We start from the raw sequence: 19,870 nt of genomic DNA on the forward strand, positions 1-19,870 counted from the left end.
AAACAGGAAATTCATTCTGGATAATGGATAATGTCATTTTGAATACAACTGTCTTTATTTATAAATTTAATTAAATATGCATTTTTCCTTAGAATGTGAGGAATATAAATAAACATTTTTCCAGATTACCCATGGTCAGTACTTTTATTACACTGTGTGGTACTCAATACAAATGAAGAGCATAATGACACCAGAATCTGTATTTTTTTTTAAAAATCCTGATATTAACTTACTAATTGGCCATCTGTCTTCTCTAATAAAAATATAACTCCCCAGGCAAACAACTACGATGCATTATATTACTAAATTATGGATAGCTTGCCTTTAAGTAGACAGTAGCTTACAATGCCCTAGCTGCTAATAAAAATCACTAGTAAAATAATTTTTTTCATTTTTCTAATATGAAATTTATTGTCAAATTGGTTTCCATACAACACCCAGTGCTCATCCCAAAAGGTGCCCTCCTCAATACCCATCATGCAACTCCCTCCCTCCAACTCCCCATCAACCCTCAGTTTGTTCTCAGTTTTTAAGAGTCTCTTATGCTTTGGCTCTCTCCCTCTCCAACCTCTTTTTTTTTTCCTTCCGCTCCCCCCAATAGACTGCTGTTAAGTTTCTCAGGATCCATATAAGAGTGAAAACATATGGTATCTGTCTTTCTCTCTCTGACTTATTTCACTTAACACTCTCCAGTTCCATCCACATTGCTACAAAGGGCCATATTTCATTCTTTCTCATTGCCACGTAGTATTACATTGTGTATATAAACCACAATTTCTTTATCCATTCATCAGTTGATGGACATTTAGGCTCTTTCCATAGTTTGGCTATAGTTAAAACTGCTGGTATAAACATTGGGGTACAAGTGCCCCTATGCATCAGCAATCCTGTTTCCCTTGGGTAAATTCCTAGCAGTGCTATTGCTGGGTCATAAGGGTAGATCTATTTTTAAATTTTTGAGGAACCTCCACACTGTTTTACAGAGCGTCTGCACCAGTTTGCATTCCCACTGTGCAAGAGGGTTCCCATTTCTCCACATGCCCTCCAGCATCTATAGTCTCCTGATTTGTTCATTTTAGCCACTCTGACTGGCATGAGGTGATATCTGAGTGTGGTTTTGATTTGTATTTCCCTGATGAGGAGCGACGTTGAACATCTTTTCATGTGCCTGTTGGCCATCTGGATGTCTTCTTTATAGAAGTGTCTATTCATGTTTTCTGCCCATTTCTTCACTGGATTATTTATTTTTCAGGTGTGGAGTTTGGTGAGCTCTTTATACATTTTGGATGCTAGCTTTTTCCGATATGTCATTTGCAAATATCTTTTCCCATTCCGTTGGTTGCCTTTTAGTTTTGTTGATTGTTTACTTTGCTGTGCAGAAGCTTTTTATCTTCAAGAGGTACCAATAGTTCATTTTTGCTTTTAATCCCCTTGCCCTTGGGGATGTGTTAAGTAAGAAATTGCTGCAGCTGAGGTCAGAGAGGTCTTTTCCTGCTTTCTCCTCTAGGGTTTTGATGGTTTCCTGTCTCACATTCAGGTCCTTCATCCATTTTGAGTTTATTTTTGTGAATGGTGTAAGAAAGTGGTCTAGTTTCATTCTTCTGCATGTTTCTGTCCAGTTTTCCCAGCACCATTTGTTAAAGAGACTGTCTTTTTTCTATTGGATATTCTTTCCTGCTTTGTCAAAGATTAATTGGCCATACTTTTGTGAGTCTAGTTCTGGGGTTTCTATTCTATTCCATTGGTCTATGTGTCTGTTTTGGTGCCAATACCATGCTGTCTTGATGATTACAACTTTGTAGTAGAGGTTAAAGTCTGGGATTGTGATGCCTCCTGCTTTGGTCTTCTTCTTCAAAATTACTTTGTCTATTCGGGGCCTTTGTGGTTCCATACCGATTTTAGGATTGCTTGTTCCAGCTTCGAGAAGAATGGTGCTACAATTGTGAATGGGATTGCATTGAATGTGTAGCTAGCGTTGGGTAGTATTGACATTTTAACAATATTTATTCTTCCAATCATTGAGCACGGAATGTTTTTCCATTTCTTTATATCTTCTTCAATTTCCTTCATAAGCTTTCTATACTTTTCAGCATACAGATCTTTTACATCTTTGGTTAGGTTTATTCCTAGGAATGTTATGCTTCTTGGTGCAATTGTGAATGGGATCAGTTTCTTTATTTGTATTTCTGTTGCTTCATTATTAGTGTATAAGAATGCAACTGATTTCTGTACATTGATTTTGTATCCTGGGACTTTGCTGAATTCATGTATCAGTTCTAGCAGACTGTTGGTGGAGTCTATCGGATTTTCCATGTATAATATCATGTCATCTGCAAAAAGCGAAAGCTTGACTTCATCTTTGCCAATTTTGATGCCTTTGATTTCCTTTTGTTGTCTGATTGCTCATGTTAGAACTTCCAACACTATGTTAAACAACAGAGGTGAGAGTCAACATCCCTGTCGTGTTCCTAATCTCAGGGGGAAAGCTCTCAGTTTTTCCCCATTGAGGATGATATTAGTGTGGGGTTGTCATAAATGGCTTTGATGATGTTTAAGTATGTTCCTTCTATCCCGACTTTCTTGACGGTATTTATTAAGAAAGGACGCTGAATTTTGTCAAATGTTTTCTCTGCATTGATTGACAGGATCATATGGTTCTTTTCTTTTCTTTTTTTTTTCTTTTTTTTTCTTTTTTTTTCTTTATTAATGTGATGTATCACATTGATTGATTTCCGAATGTTGAACGAGCCCTGCAGCCCAGGAATGAATCCCACTTGATCATGGTGAATAATTCTTTTTATATGCTGTTGAATTCGATTTGCTAGTATCTTATTGAGAATTTATGCATCCATATTCATCAGGGATCTTGGCCTGTAGTTCTCTTTTTTTTTTTTACTGGGTCTCTGACTGGTTTAGGAATCAAAGTACACTGGATTCATAGAACGAGTCTGGAAGTTTTCCTTCCCTTTCTATTTTTTGGAATAGCTTGAGAAGGATAGGTATTATCTCTGTTTTAAATGTCTGGTAGAATTCCCCTGGGAAGTCATCTTCCCATCTGCTCCTGGACTCTTATTTGATGGGAAATTTTGACAACTGGTTCAATTTTTTTGCTGGTTATGGGTCTGTTCAAATTTTCTATTTCTTCCTGTTTGAGTTTTCGAAGTGGGTGGGTGCTTTGGAATTTGTCCATTTCTTCCAGGTTGACCCGTTGTTAGCATATAATTTTTCATAGTATTCCTTGATAATTGCTTGTATCTCTGAGGGATTGGTTGTAATAATTCCTTTTTCATTCATGATTTTATATATTTGGGTCATCTCCCTTTTCTTTTTGAGAAGTCTGTCTAGAGGTTTATCCATTTTGTTTATTTTTTCAGAAAAAATAACAACTCTTGGTTTCATTGATCTGCCCTACAGTTTTTTTTATTCTATATTGTTTATTTCTGCTCTAATCTTTATTATTTCTCTTCTGCTGGGTTTCAGGTTCTTTGCTGTTCTGTTTCTATTTCCTTCAGGTGTGCTGTTAGATTTTGTATTTGGGATTTTTCTTGTTTCTTGAGATAGGCCTGGATAGCAAAGTATTTTCCTCTCAGGACTGCCTTTGCTGCATCCCAAAGCGTTTGGATTGTTGTATTTTCACTTTCATTTGTTTCCATATATTTTTCAAATTTCTTCTCTAATTGCCTGGTTGATCCATTCATTCTTTAGTAGGTTGTTCTTTAACATCCATGCTTTTGGAGGTTTTCCAGGCTTTTTCCTGTGGTTGATTTCTTTTTTTTTTTTTTTAATTTTAATTTTTATTTTTTTTTGAGACAGAGAGAGACACAGCATGAGCAGGGAAGGGGCAGAGAGAGAGGAAGACACAGAATGTGAAGCAGGCTCAGGCTCTGAGCTGTCAGCACAGAGCCCGATGCGGGGCTCGAACTCACGTACTGTGAGATCGTGACTTGAGCCAAAGTCGGACACTTAACCCACTGAGCCACCCAGGCACTCTTCCTGTGGTTGATTTCAAGCTTCATAGCATTGTGGTCTGAAAGTATGCATGGTATGATCTCAATACTTGTATACTTATGAAGGGCTGTTTTGTGACCAAGTATGTGATCTATCTTGGAGAATGTTCCATGTGCACTCGAGAAGAAAGTATATTCTGTTGCTTTGGGATGCAGAGTTCTAAATATATCTGTCAAGTCCATCTGATCCAATGTATCATTCAAGGCCCTTGTTTCTTTATTGATCCTGTGTCTAGATGATCTCTCCATTGTTGTAAGTAGAGTATTAAAGTCTCCTGCAATTACCACATTCTTATCAATTGGGTTGCTTATGTTTGTGATTGTTTTATATATTTGGGGACTCCCGTATTTGGTGCATAGACATTTATAACTGTTAGCTCTTCCTGATGGATAGACCCTGTAATTATTATATAATGTCCTTCTTCATCTCTTGTTGCAACCTTTAAGTGAAACTCTAGTTTTTGTGATATAAGTATGGCTACCCCAGCTTTCTTTCGACTTCTAGTAGAATGATAGATAGTTCTCCATCCCCTCAGTGTCAATCTGAAAGTGTCCTAAGGTCTACAATGAGTCTCTTGTAGACAGCAAATATGGGTCTTGTTTTTTTTTTTGTTTTTTTGTTTTTTTTTTTTTCCATTCTGATACCCTATGTCTCTTGGTTGGAGCATTTAGTCCATTTACATTCAGTGTTATTTTTGAAAGATATGGGTTTAGAGTCATTGTGATGCCTGTGGCTTTCATGCTTGTAGTGATGTCTCTGGTACCTTGTCTCACAAGATCCCTCTTAGGATCTCTTGTAGGGCTAGTTTAGTGGTGACAAATTCCTTCAGTTTTTGTTTATTTGGGAAGACCTTTATCTCTCCTTCTATTCTAAATGACAGATTTTCTGGATAAACGATTCTCGGCTGCATAGTTTTTGTTCATCACATTGAAGATATTCTGCCATTCCTTTCTGGCCTGCCAAGTTTCAGTAGATAAATCCGTCACTAGTCTTATCAGTCTCCCTTTATATGTTAGAGCCTGTTTATCCCTAGCTGCTTTCAGAATTTTATCTTTATCCTTGTATTTTGCCAGTTTCACTATGATATGTCGTGCAGAAGATCGATTCAAGTTACGTCTGAAGGGAGTTCTCTGTGCCTCTTGGATTTCAATGCCTTCTTCCTTCCCCAGATCAGGGAACTTCTCAGCTATGGTTTCTTCAAGTACACCTTCAGCACCTTTCCCTCTCTCTTCGTCTTCTGGAATCCCAATTATGCGTATGTTATTATGTTTAATTGTGTGACTTAGTTCTCTTATTCTCCCCTCATACTCCTGGATTATTTTATCTCTTTTTCTCAGCTTCCTCTTTTTCATAATTTTATTTTCTAACACCTATTCTCTCCTGTACCTCTCCAATCCGAGCTGTGGTCGCCTCCATTTTATTTTGCACCTAATTTATAGCATTTTTTTAGCTCCTCCTGACTACTTCTTAATCCCTTGATCTCTGTAGTAATAGATTCTCTGTTGTCCTCTATGCTTTTTTCAAGCCCAGCCATTAATTTTATGACTAATATTTTAAATTCATTTTCTGTTACATTGCTTAAGTTGTTTTTGATCAGTTTGTTAGCTGTCGCTAATTCCTGGAGTTTCTTTTGAGATGAATTCTTCCATTTCGTCATTTTGGATAGTCCCTGGAGTGGTGCAGAACAGCACTGCTCTTCCTCTGTGCTGTCTTGAGTAACTTGCATTGGTGGGCGGGGACACAGTCAGACCCAATGTCTGCCCCCAGCCCTCCACTGTGGCCACAGTCTGACTGCTGTGTACCTTATCTTCCCCTCTCCCAGGGGTAGGACTCACTGTGGAGTGGTGTGGCCCCTGTCTGGGCTACTTGCACACTGCCAGGCTTGTGGTGCTGCTTCTATGGGATCTGGTGTATTAGCCGGGGGGGATCCGCAGGGTGCACAGGGGTGGGAGGGGCAGACTCAGCTCATTTTGCCTTTGGTGGTCCACTTCAGGAGGGGCCCTGTGGCACTGGGAAGGAGGCAAATCCTTCACAGGGATGGATCCACAGAAGCACAACGTTGGGTGTTTGCAGGGTGCAAGCAAGTTCAGTGACGGGAACTGGTTGCCTTTGGGATTTTGGCTGGGGGATGGGCGAGGGAGATGGTGCTGGCGAGCACCTTTGTTCCCCATGAATCTGAGCTCTGTCCTCTGAGGGTCAACAACTCTCCCTCCCATTGTCCTCTAGCCCTCCCACTCTCAGAGCAGAGCTATTGACTTATAATATTCCAGATGTGAAGTCCCACTGGCTGTCAGAACACACTCCATCCGGCCCCTCCACTTTTGCAAGCCAGACTCGGGGGCTCTGCCTTGCCAGGTGGGCTGGCTGCCCCTCCACTGCCCCGGCTCCTTCCCATCAGTCCGTGTAGTGCGCAATGCCTCTCAGTCCTTCCTACTCTCTTCCGTGGCCCTCTCATCTATGCTTGGCTCCAGAGAGTCCATTCTGCTAGTCTTCTGGCTGTTTTCTGGGTTATTTAGTCAGATGTGGGTGGAATCTAATTGGTCAGCAGGACGCGGTGAGCCCAGCTTCCTCCTATGCTGCTATCTTCCTCTCCTTCATCAATAAATATTTATTTAATACACATGTTTGAGTCCCACCCTCAGAGATTATGGTCCAGTAGAACTAGGGTGAGACCTAGGATTTTCTAAAACCTCCCCAGATGATTCTGATACATGATCAGGACTGAAAAAAGTTATTTATGTGTTTCTAAGATATACTTATATGGGTATATAAATACAGATACACAAATACACACATATATCCACAGCTACTTATTACAGAAGTGTTTTATATTTTGTATGTACTAGCTCTTTTTATTGTCAAATCATGACACCCTCTGTGTCATCATAATATCAGTCTTATTTCATCTACTCCCCACCCTAGTCTTGTCTATTGCTTAACATGTCTCAGCCTCCCCAAGGCTATACTTATTGATGTTTACTATTAAAACCTTTTTGTGTCATCTGCATCCCTCTTCCCTTCCACTACTTCACTTTCTTCTGCTTCTGCACTATTTCAAAAGCTTGAGACTGAAAACATTCTAGCCTGAAATAAGATAGTGATGTACCTATCAGCAATCCATTTGTTTTCTCTTAGGAATGAATCATCTTCAAAAAAATGTTCTCTATTCTGGTACAATGAAGTCATGATATATTACATAATCTTCCCATTTATACAGTCTTTTCTCTTTAATCATTCACTCATTCAGATAAATCAACATTTAAGGAGCATACACTATGTATTAGGTACAGTGCTACACATTGGGGATACAGGATAAAATGCAGACTTGAGGATAACATTTTTTTGTCTTATATATCACATTCCCTAATGAAACAAAAGGGTATACTATACATTATGGGCTAAATCTTTTCCCCTCAAAACTCATGTGCTAATGTCTTAACCCCCAGTACCTCAGAATGACTATTTGGATATAGGGCCTTTAAAAAGGTAATTAAGGTAAAATAAGGTCATTAGGATGGACCCAATCCTAATCCAATATTACTGGTATTCTTATAAGGAAAGGAGATTAAGAAACAGACACATAAAGGATGGGACACAGCATGAAGACAGCCATCTATAAACCAAGGGTTTGAAATTTTAAAAAAAAACAAGGAGAGTGTCCTCAGAAGAAACCAGCTCTGCCAACACCTTGATCTTGAACTTCTAGCCTCCAGAATTGTGATAAAATAAATTTGTTGTTTAAGTTACTTAGCCTGTGGTATTTAGTTATGGCAGCCCTTGAAAACTTATACAAAGTACCTAATCATAGTTGATCTGTGTAAAGACAGTTGCTACTGTGAAATTAAGATTTAATAACTTTGAAATAGGAACCACTATTCTTTCCAACACCACATGAAAAAAATTTGGTGATTTTTTAGAATATCATAGTAATTGTTGATAAATACAAAAATTATGAATGCTCACAACCAAAGTAGTATGCTCTGATATCTATAATCTGTGATCATCTTTTTAATTCAGGGGGCCAACAATGTTATAACACTGGAAAAATATACTGATATAGTTAAAAATGTACTTCCAAGCACACTACTGCTCCATTCATTTGAAAACCAATTTCAAATCATCTGTTAACGAGAAAGAAAAGTTGATAACAATCTATTAGGAATTCATACTATATTATAATTCTATTACAGCAGTTTCCTTGGACTATGGAACTAAGCATAGATACCTCCAGAAAAGAGGTCAAAAGAAAAGGGATGAACTTAGGAAGTATAATGCTAAGTGAAGCAAGTCAGTTAGAAACAGACAAATACCATATTATTTCACTCATGTGTGCAATTTAATAAAACAAAGGAGCATGGGGGAAAGAGAAAGAGAATGAGACAGAGAGAGAGAGAGAGAGAAGCCAACAAACAGATGTTTAACTTTTGAGAACAAACTGATGGTTACCAGAGGGGAGGTGGGGGGGGGGGGGGGGAAGGATGGTTGAAACAGGTGGTGAAGATTAAGGAGTATAATGGGGCACCTGGGTGGCTCAGTCAGTTAAGTGTCCAACTTAGGCTCAGGTCATGATCTCACAGCTCGTGAGTTCGAGCCCCAGGTCAGGCTCTGTGCTAACAGCTCAGAGCTTAGAGCCTGCCCTGGATTCTGTGTCTCTCCCTCTCTCTGTCCCTCCCATGTTCATGCTCTGTCTCTTTCAGTCTCTCAATAATGAATAAACAAAAAAAAAAGATTAAGGAGTATACTTGTCATGATGAGCACTGGATGATGTACAGAATTGTTGACTCGCTATATTGTACACTTGAAACTAATATAACACTGTATAGTAACTATACTGGAATTAAATCTTTTTAAACTTAAAAAGAAGAGGGATTTTGAAAGCATAAATTTGGGGGTTTTATTCAATAATGCCATATCCACCTGTCCAAACATGTGTTTTATTTGGGAGTAGATAGGCCAGTTTGATCATCTGGAAATTCCAAAAGCATGTAGTTGTGGATTTGTTAAAATGTACATGCAGAGATTTGGGTAAGCAGCTTGATGTATTTTTCTCATGCGGGTCTTCTTTCTTTATTGTGGGAAAGCGGTGAATAATCCAGGGTCACTGAAAACCAAGAGAAGTATCAGCATACTTTGAACGAAGGCTAACAGTAATAATAATGTACATGTCAAAATGCCACTAGGATGAAGAAAACATTTCAAATGATGTACATATTGAAAAGTAATTGCCAAATATTTAGGTTAGGAAAACAGTATCAATTTGTATGAATGACTGAAAACCAAAGAAGGGTGGCAAACTAGTTCCCACTTGGCTTGGTTTATTCTACTTTATAGAATTATCTCTTTAGTTCCCTTATCTATAAAATTGGAATAAAACCTGTCCTATCCATTTCAGATCTGGGTTAGAGAATTTTGAAAACCACAAAATGTCCATAAAAATTGAAGTCATTGAATTATTTATACTATTTATCTTTGCATCCTTTGTGGTTTAGCATACAACTCTACCTTATATTGCTGTCCATCAAAGTTTAGTTGAACAATAATTGTTTATCTAAGAGTTTTGCATATCTGTAGTACAAGGGTTTGAAATTTAAAAAAAAAAAAACACTAAATGAATAAAAAGCACCAACTTTCCAAGGGAAGAAAAACATTGAAGCACAGTAAGGATACATTTTTAGAATGGGAAGAGAAATAAAGGAAGGAAAAATCCACCATAAAGAAGCAGGCCCCCGAAGTTAAAGGACTTCCTACTTATGGTTATACCTGAGTTTAAGTAAAACACACTTGTAAAAGAATATTTCTTAAAGGATTCTTACAACAGACATATGTCTAGAATGGTTTTCAAAATTAGAAATGTAGGGCTTCAAAATATCAGGAAATCATTTTTTTATGTACATTTTCAGTTAAATGTAACCTTTTTATTTCTGGGTATTAAAAATATATATCAACTTAGAGATTAAACATACTGCTGATGTGCTAATGGAATAAACTAAAAAATCTAAGTGTTAAGTGAATATTCTTTTGAAATTTCTAAAATATTGGTAACATTAAAAATATGTATTTTATTTCAGGAAAAATAATCATTCCACACAAACTTTAAAAGTAAATATAAATGGATCACAAACTAGGAAATATAAGATATCTCTACTCATTTTGACAACATAAAACAATTAATTCATGTCAGTAATCTACTAAAGAAGAATTATAACACCTTTTTTTTCTAGCCTGGACACAGTTGGGAGAAGTAGGGGACTAGGTGATGAATATGGTATCAAATATCTTTTATCAGTGAGCTGTTACATAATACCAAATGTGAACATTGTCTTGAGAAATGGAAAAATTAATTCTAACTAAACTAGACATATTAAAATTATACTAACTATAATTTAGTCTTGTCAATAATATGCTAGATACATACATGAAGTTTGGGAAGCAATTTAATTAACTTTGCTTGTTTTAACTGAAGAAAAGAGATCAGATGACCATGAAAGTCTAAAGCTATGATAAGTGAGATGAAGTAGATCGGTTGTTTAAATCAGCCAATCACAAAACAGCATCAGGCAACATAAGCAATACCTAAGTTCAAATTTAAAGAACACTGTTTAAAGAATCTCTGCATCACAGAGCAATCTCTACAACATTCCATTATTAAACAAAAAAGAGACAGCTACAAAAAAACACACATCTGCCAGCATCACACTGGAATAGGCAACTACATCCCCTCAAATCCTATATTTTAAACCAGTAAACAAAGAGATAAATTTATATGGTTAGTGTTTCTTATCACCCACATCATTTAACTGACACAAAATGAGTACCTGAACCATTGCACAGCAAATGTACATTGTTTTAAGTTCCAATAGCTCAGGCTATAAACTAAATCAAATCCTTGGAAGTGATTCTAGGTCTCTTATTTTCCAATACTTCAGATTTCCCTTTCTAGATACTGAAGTTGACTGTCTAATTTAAATCATATTAACATCTCTCACTATATATTTTACTGCTTTTCCATTAAAACTGTAATTCTTGACTCATCTTTCATTAAAATTGGGAAGGCAAATATTTGACAATAACCCTATGTATATATCTATATTTTTATGTTGGCTACACATGTACTTATGTACACATGCACACACACAGTTGTTTTGGGGTTTTTTTGTCTTCCTTCTGTGGTGTGGGGCATGGCATTTTCTTGTTAATTTATTAATACTCAAATACACCCTTCCCCACTGCCTTTTGTATTTTCTTACACTTTATGTTTTATAAACTAGTAACATAATTACATCTATGCCTCTTAGTACACATGATCTGTAATAAAGCTTTAGATGACTTTGATAGTAGCTTACATTTAATTATAGTCAAAATTAACATGTTATTAATATTAAGTAAATTGCAAAAGCCGTAATGACAACATTTTACCTCTTATTAAGCAGAAGTAAGATTATTATTACATCATCACAACCTGAAGAGGCAGTGAATTTTTACATAGAATATTTCAAATAAGAGTCTTGGATAAATCCAACTTAAATATCTCTGCTGGTCCTATCTGAAAAAATCCTCTTATAAACTAGTATCAAGGAAAAAAAAGGACATCAAGGTTGATTTTATCAATAACTAAATAAAAAAGGATGGAGCTTTCCTTATTTTCCACTTCTTTGAGTCTACACAATACACAGATGACTTAGTATGAGGCACACTGGGTCATAAGTCTTGTTTCTGCTATTGTTACTTTGATGACCTAGTATAACAACCTCTCCAAGTCTCAAAAGACTTACCTAAATATACAATGAGGTTATTATAAAATATTATCTCTGAGGCTCCTTACAGTTTAAACAGTCCATAATTCCATGAAAATATCAATTAAAATGATAATCATAAAATAACAAAATAAATGTGGATGTCCGTCTTAGACACTTCTTGAAATCTTAAGAACACTCTTCCATAAAACTAGACCTTGGGGCACCTGGCTGGCTCAGTTGGTTGGGCGTCCAACTTCGGCTCAGGTCATGATCTCAGCGTTCCTGAGTTCAAGCCCTGTTTTGGGCTCTGTGTTTACGGCTCAGAGCCTGGAGCCTATTTCAGATTCTGTATCTCCCTCTCTGTCTCTGCCCCTCTCCCTCTCATGCTCTGTCTCTCTCTCTCTTTCTACCAAAAATGAATAAACATTAGGAAAAAAAATTAAAAAGAAAACTAGACCTTGTACAATGAGAGTCTAGTATATAGGCCTGGCATTGAATGGCCTAATAGTTCAATGGTCTTTAAAATTGGTTAGAAACTTCTAGGGCACCTGGGTGGTACAGTCAGTTAAGCATCCTACTCGAGATTTCAGCTCAGGTCATGATCTCGCAGTTCATGAATTCAAGCTTCATATCAGGCTCTGCACTAACATTGTGGGACCTGCTTAAGATTCTCTCTCTCTCTCTCTCTCTCTCTCTCTCTCCCCACACACACACTTGTATTCTCTCTCTCTCTCTCTCAAAATAAATGAATAAACTTAAAAAAAAAACTAGTTAGAAACTACTGAAATAATTTAGTTGTAATACTTTTTCAAAGCCAGGAAATGGATTTTAAATGATCTCAGGTTAAATATTTCTACATTAAATCTCCTTTCTACCCAAAAGTTGAGCATAACCTGATTTAGTTTAATTTAGAAGACTGTGTACTTTAGTGCTACGCTTACTCATATGCTAGCAAGTAAAAATTTAATTCATTACACTAAAAATGAGTGAATTTCATGGCATGTAAATTATACCTCAATAAAGTTGTTTAAAAAAAACTTCACTGGGGCCCCCCGGGTGGCTCAGTCAGTTAAGCGTCTGACTTGATTTCAGCTCAGGTCATGATCTCACAGTACATGAGATCAAGCTCCTCATGGGCTCCACACTGTCAGCACAGGACCTGCTTGAGATTCTCTCTCCCTTCTCTCTCTGCCCATACCCCAGCTTGTGCTCTCTCTCTCTCTCAAAATAAATAAACATTTTTTTAAAAAGCGCTTCATGTATAAAAATTCTAACAAGAAAACTGTCTTATATTTTAAACTGCTATTATTTTATTAATAATTGAATTTGCTTACTATTAACTTACCTGACTAAATTTATTTAAGTGACAGAAGACTTTCTCTTTTCCCATTATTCTCTTTCCTTATATTTTAAAAATGTACGTTAATGAATTAATGTGAGTACTTACTTGGCAAGAATCTGCTTCTCCCTCTTCCATTGGCTCATCAACCATTTTAAGACCATCCACCTGAAAAATATTCAAATCAAAAACCAAAGTTCAGGATTACTAGAACAAGAGTAAGAACTAAGAAAAATACAACAACTAGGCATTTCCCATCACGATCTAACAAGATCCACCCTGACTGAAACACAAAGTGACAAAGGACATATAAAAGGTATTTAGAAAAGGAACATTAAATATGGTTTCCAGATTATTCTTGAGAATCCTTAATTTTGAGAGCTGTAGATTTCATTCCATAGTATTTAGAACATTGCTATGATAGATTAACATATACTAACATATGACCTTTGTGGTTTCATTAATAGTATCCCCAGCCCAACACCAAGAAGTCAATTAAAAATAGGGCGCCTGGGTGGCCCAGTAGGTAGAGCATCCAACTTCAGCTCAGGTCATGATCTCACAGTCTGTGAGTACGAGCCCTGCATCGGGCTCTGTGCTGACAGCTCAGAGCCTGGAGCCTGCTTCTGATTCTGTGTCTCCCTCTCTCTCTGCCCCTCTCCTGCTCATTCTCTGTCTCTGTCTCTCCAAAATAAATAAATGTAAAAAATATTAAAAATAGGCAGAGGATCTAAATAGACATATTTCCAAAGACATACGGAAGTTCAATAGGCACATGAAAAGATGCTCAACAGTACTAATCATCAGAGAAATGCTAGTCAAACCCACAATGAGATAACATCTCACACCAATGAGAGTGACAATTATAAAAAGACGAGAAATAACAAGCATTGATAAGGATGTAGAGAAAACAAAACCATTGTGTAGTGCTGGTGAAAATGTAAATTGGTGTAGTCACTGTGGAAAATAGTATAGAGGTTCCTCCAAAAATTCAAAGTAGAAATAGTATACAATCCAGCAATTCTACTTCTGGGTATTTACCTAAAGCAAAAAATAAAAATAAAAATAAAAATAAAACACTGATTGGAAAAGATACATCCACTCCTATGTTCATTGCAGCATTACTTGCAATAGCCAAGATATGGAAGCAACCTAGGTATCCACTGGTAGATAAATGGATAAATAAGATGTGAGATACGTGTATGTGTATATACACACATTGACTCATTTCACTTAAGATAACACACTTAATATAACTCTCTAGATTCCTCCATCTTGTCATGGCCATATTTCATTCATTTTTATGGCGGAGTAATATACTATGAGTGTGTACATACACACACACATATGTATATGTATATATATGTGTGTATATATACATACATATATATGTGTGTATATATGTATGTATGTATATATGTATATACATATATATGTGTATATGTATGTATGTATATATGTATGTATATGTATGTATATACAAATATATACATATTTGTTCTGGTTCTTTTTAGATTCTACATGTAAGTAAAATCATATGTTATTTGTCTTTGACTCATTTCACTTAATATAACACTCTCTGGATTCCTCCATGTTGTCATGGCCATATTTCATTCATTTTTATGGCGGAGTAATATACTATGAGTGTGTACATGGAGGAATCTAGAGAGTGTAGAATCTAAAAAGAACCAGAACAAATGAACAAACAAAACAAAACAGAAACAGACTCAAAAATACAGAGACCAAACTGGTGGTTCTAGAGAGAGGGGAGGGATGGAGAAAATAGGTGAAAGGCATAAAAAGGTTCATAAACTTCCAGTTATGAAATAAGACACAAAGATTTAATGTACAACATAAGGAATATAGTCAGTAACATTGAAATAACATTGCATGGTGACAGATGATAATTACACTTATTATGGTGAGGATTTCAAAATAAATATAAATGCCAAATCACTGTATTGTACACCTGAAATTAATATAACGTTGCATGACAACTATACTTTAAACATTTTTTAAGAATAAATTTTTAAATTTATTTCTTTCTTTTGACAGAGAGAGAGAGAGAGAGAGCACAAGTGGGGAAGGGTCGGAAAGAGAGGGAGAGAGAGAGAATCTGAAGCAGGCTCCACACTGTCAGCACAGAGCCCAATGTGGTGCTCAAACTCACAAACGTGAGATCATGAACTGAGCTGAAATCAAGAGTCGGATGCTTAGCCAACTGAGCCATCTAGGTGCCCCTAATTAAAAAAAAAAAATTGAAGTTCTCCCTAACCAAATATTTATGAGATGGGGGGATGCCATACAGATATCTACTGTGGAGATATATTTAAAGAAAATTAAGATGGGAAGAGTTTTATGTAATTGCACTATTGTTAATTCCTTTCCTTTCCTTTAGTTCAATTAAATTTTGAGTTACTCTACAGAAGAATAAACTATAGGAAAATATGTATAAGTAGTGATGAAAACAAAATTAATTTAACATACAAAGTTCAGTAGGTAATAATATTCTTAAAGCACTATTTTCGGAAAGAGTTAATTGCAGAGGACTTAGATCAGGAGTCTGCAAACTATGGCCCAATGGGCCAAATCTACCCCACTGTTTTTGTTGTTGTTGTTTGTTTGTTTTTTGCGTTTGTTTGTAAATAAAATTTACTGTAACACAGACACATCCATTTGTGTCCATATTATCTATGGATGCTTTCTCACTGCAACAGCAGAGTTGAATAGATGAGAGTCCCCTATACTTGCAAATCCTGCAATATTTACTGTTTGTCTCTTTACAGAAAAACTCTGTCAGCTAGTGATCTAAGATATTTGAAAATTAAGCACAGCAAGATGGTCTAGAAAAAAAGAAATTTAACCACTGCCTATTTATGAATCTACAGAAAGGACAGGACAGGACAGGAAAGAAAGAAAGAAAGAAAGAAAGAAAGAAAGAAAGAAAGAAGGAGGGAGAGAGAGGAAGGATGGATGGAAGAAGGAAGGAAGGAAAGAAGGAAGGAAGGAAGGAAGGAAGGAAATAGAGCTTCTGGTGACAGCCAAGAAGAAATAAGTTTATCTGTCCTCTAGTTATATATTAAAATCTCCACACAAAATACAAAAAGGACTATCTAAGGACTCTGAAATTAAATATTAACAAGCAGTTTAGGGATGGACAACAAAATTCAAAGAATAACTAGTATTGTGGTGAGTTTCCTGGGTTTATTTCCAAACTTTCTCTCTTGACTTTGACCCAAGAAGAGACTGATTCAAGGAACTCCAGAGTAAGAACAATATTTCCAAAAGAAACTCCACTTTTTTCAAAGAGGACCAGGAAAAGATGCACTTTTGAGCTGGTGAACAAAAAGAGAATCACAAGTTTTCTTTTTTTCCCATTTTTTTTTCTTTTTTGACTCCCACTCCTGATCCAAGGCAAGCCCCAATTAAGAGAAAACCTATCTGATCAAAGAGACAAGGAAAAGAGGCCCATATGACTTTTTAAGAGGGTAGGGTAATCCTTGTTATATTTTTCACGTTCTCCTTCATTTCACCCCAAAGGCAGCCTCAACAGTACTAACCTGTGAGACATCATCAAAGACTAAAACTCAGAGAAACTCTACTTCTGGTCAGTGGAATCAGGATAAAGGGCCCATTGAACTGGAGAATTCATAGAAGAAATCATGGAAAGACAGAATTGGAAAACGAGATCCCTAATGCTGTGTATGAACAGACACAAGTCCTAGTCTAAACAACAAATTGCATATATGTGGAACAGAATCAAAGAAGCCTAACAAAGTGCTTGAAAACTGAACTGCAGTATCAACCACTGCTCAGTTCTCAAACTAACCACTGAGTTAGCACATGCAGAGTTCTGACCCAAACAATCTGAAGAAATAATCAACACTGGAACCATCACACAGAGAGGGGGAGATAGAACTTGAACCTAACCAGGAATACTGTGTGCTGAAACAGTCAAAATTAACAAGAATCAATCCCAGTATAACTCCAATGTTGAAATATCTGACAAGGATCATGCAGCTATTATAAATATGCTTTTGGTTAAAAATAAACACAATTGAAAAATAAACACACTTGAGTCGAATGTTTAAAGTTATCAGCAGAAAAATATAAACTATTAAAAAAAAAAAGAAATGTAGAGGGGCGCCTGAGTGGCTCACTTAGTTAAGCATCTGACTTCAGTTCAGTTCATAATCTCGTGATTCATGGGTTCCTGCCTGCATTGGGCTCTATGCAGGCAGCTCAGAGCCTGGAGCCTGCTTCAGATTCTGTGTCTCCCTTTCTCTCTGCCCCTCCCCTGCTCACACTCTGTCTTTCTCTCCTTCAAAAAATAAATAAACATTTGAGAGAAGCTCTGCCTCTGCAACCAATCAGAGCCGCTTCCCCAAGCAGCTGCAGTGTCCATGTTGATGGCCCAAAACCGAAGTCCTTAGGCAGAGCAGAAGGGGAACCTGCAGGGGGAATTCTGACAACAACCTGTGACTTTTCTCTGGCTGTCCGAGCATGGCCTCTGGAATCAGACCACTTAGATTAAAGTCCTAGCTTGACCACTTGCCATCTGAATGCTCTCCAGCAAGTTATTTCACTTCTCTGGGTCTCAGTTTCCTTATCTGTAATAATAGTATTTACCTCAGAGGATGACTATGAAGAACTAATGAGTTAACATTTGCAAACATCCCAATAGGGTGGAGACACATCTCTGCTGATCTCTCCTGCATCTGCTCTCAGGGATATACAATGTGTTACCACTGAGAGTGGGCAGTAGTTAACTTCTCAGCAGAGGAGAAGGTGGTGGCATAGGAGGACTCTGGGCTCACCATGTCCTGCTGATCACTTAGATTCTACTCACATCTGTCTGAATAACCCAGAAAACTGCCAGAAGACTAGCAGCACGGACTCTCCAGAGCCAAGCATACGCAAGAGGCCCACTGAAGAGGGTAAGAAGGGCAGAGAGGTGGTGCACGTTACACGGACTGGTGGGAGGGAGCCAGGAGAGTGGAGGGGCAGACCGCCTGACAAGCCAGAGCCCCCAAGTCTGGCTTGGAAGAGCGGAGGGGCCAAACTGCATGAGTTCTGACAGCCAGCGGGACTTAACTACTGGAATGTTATAAGTCAAAAGCTCTGCTCAGAGAGCGGGAGGGTGAGAGAACACTGGGAGGGAGAGGTGTTGAACCTTGAAAGAGCTCAGCTCAGCGGGGAAACAAAGGCACTGGCCAACGCCATATCCCTCTCCCATCCCCCACCTGAAATCCTAAAGGGAAGCAGTTCCCATCACCAAACTTGCTTGAACTGTGCACACACCCAACACTGCTTCTGTGGATCCATCCCTCCTACGGGTCAGCCTGCCTCTTACGCAGTGCTGCAAGGCCCCTCCTGCAGGGGACCACCAACAGCAAAGCAATGCTAAGCCTGCCCATCCCACCCCTGTGCACATTGCAGATCCACCCCAGCTAATACGCCAGATCCCATCAAAGCAGCACCACAAGCCTGGCAGTGTGCAAGTAGCCCAGACAGAGGCCACACCACTCCGCAGTGAGTCCTGCTCCAGGGAAAGGGGAAGATAAGGTACACACCAGTCTGACTGTAGCCCCAGTGGTGGGCTGGGAGCTGACATCGGGTCTGACTGCTGCCCCACCCACCAACACAACTTACTCCATACAACACAGGGGAAGTGCCCTGCAGTTCCGTGCCACTCCAGGGACTATCCAAAATGAAGAAATGTAAGAATTCATCTCAAAAGAAACTCCAAGAAGTAGTGACAGCTAACGAATTGATCAAAAACTATTTAAGCAATATAACAGAACAAGAATTTAGAATAATAGTCAAAAATTAAGCATAGAAGTCAGCAGAGAAACTATTGCTACAGAGATCAGGGGACTAAGAAACAGTCACGAAGAGCTAAAAAAATGCAATAAATGAGATGCAAAATAAAATGGAGGTGACCACAGCTCAGATTGAAGAGGCAAAGGAGAGAATAGGTGAATTAGAAGATAAAATTATGGAAAAAGAGAAAGCTGAGAAAAAGATAGATAAAAAAATCCAGGAGTATGAGGGGAGAATTAGAGAACTAAGTGATGCATTCAAACGGAACGATATCCCCATCATAGGAATACTAGAAGATGAAGAGAGAGAAGAGGGGGACTGAAGGTGTACTTGAAGAAACCATAGCTGAGAACTTCCCTGATGTGGGGAAGGAAAAAGGCATTGAAATCCAAGAGGCACAAAGAACTCCCTTCAGAGGTAACTTGAATCTATCTTTGACATGACATATCATAGTGAAACTGGCAAAATACAAGGATAAAGACAAAATTCTGAAAGCAGCTAGGGATAAAGAGGCTGTAACTTACAAAGGTAGACACATAAGAGTAGTGGCAGATCTATCTACTGAAACTTGGCAGGCCAGAAAGGAATGGCAGGAAATCTTCAATGTGATAAACAGAAAAAATATGCAGCTGAGAATCCTTTATCCAGCAAATCTATCATTCAGAATATAAGGAGAAATAAAGGTCTTCCCAAACAAAAACTGAAGGAATTAATCACCAGTAAACCAACCCTACAAGAGATGCTAAGGGGAACTCTGTGAGTGAAATCTTTCAAGGACCACAAAGTACCAGAAATATCACTACAAGCATGGAACCTACAGACATCACAATGACTCTAAACCCATATCTTTCTATAATAACACTGAATGTAAATGGACTAAATTCTCCAACCAACAGACATAGGGTATCAGAATAGATAAAAAAAAAAAAAAAAAAAAAAAAAAAAAAAAAAAAAAAAAAAAAAA

At 37.6% G+C, this 19,870-nt stretch overlaps 1 protein-coding gene across 1 annotated transcript in view; it reads right to left on the bottom strand.

Annotated features, from left to right (window-relative positions):
* RPS6KA6 (ribosomal protein S6 kinase A6) overlaps positions 1 to 19,870 on the bottom strand; it is a 216,572-nt gene that overhangs the window by 146,071 nt on the left and 50,631 nt on the right. The window contains exon 2 of the mRNA XM_049644017.1: positions 13,192 to 13,251. Within this exon, the coding sequence (XP_049499974.1) occupies positions 13,192 to 13,251 (60 nt within the window). The remainder of the gene's footprint in view (positions 1 to 13,191; positions 13,252 to 19,870) is intronic.

This window comes from Panthera uncia, chromosome X (assembly GCF_023721935.1).
Source record: "Panthera uncia isolate 11264 chromosome X, Puncia_PCG_1.0, whole genome shotgun sequence".
Lineage (NCBI taxonomy): Eukaryota > Metazoa > Chordata > Mammalia > Carnivora > Felidae > Panthera > Panthera uncia.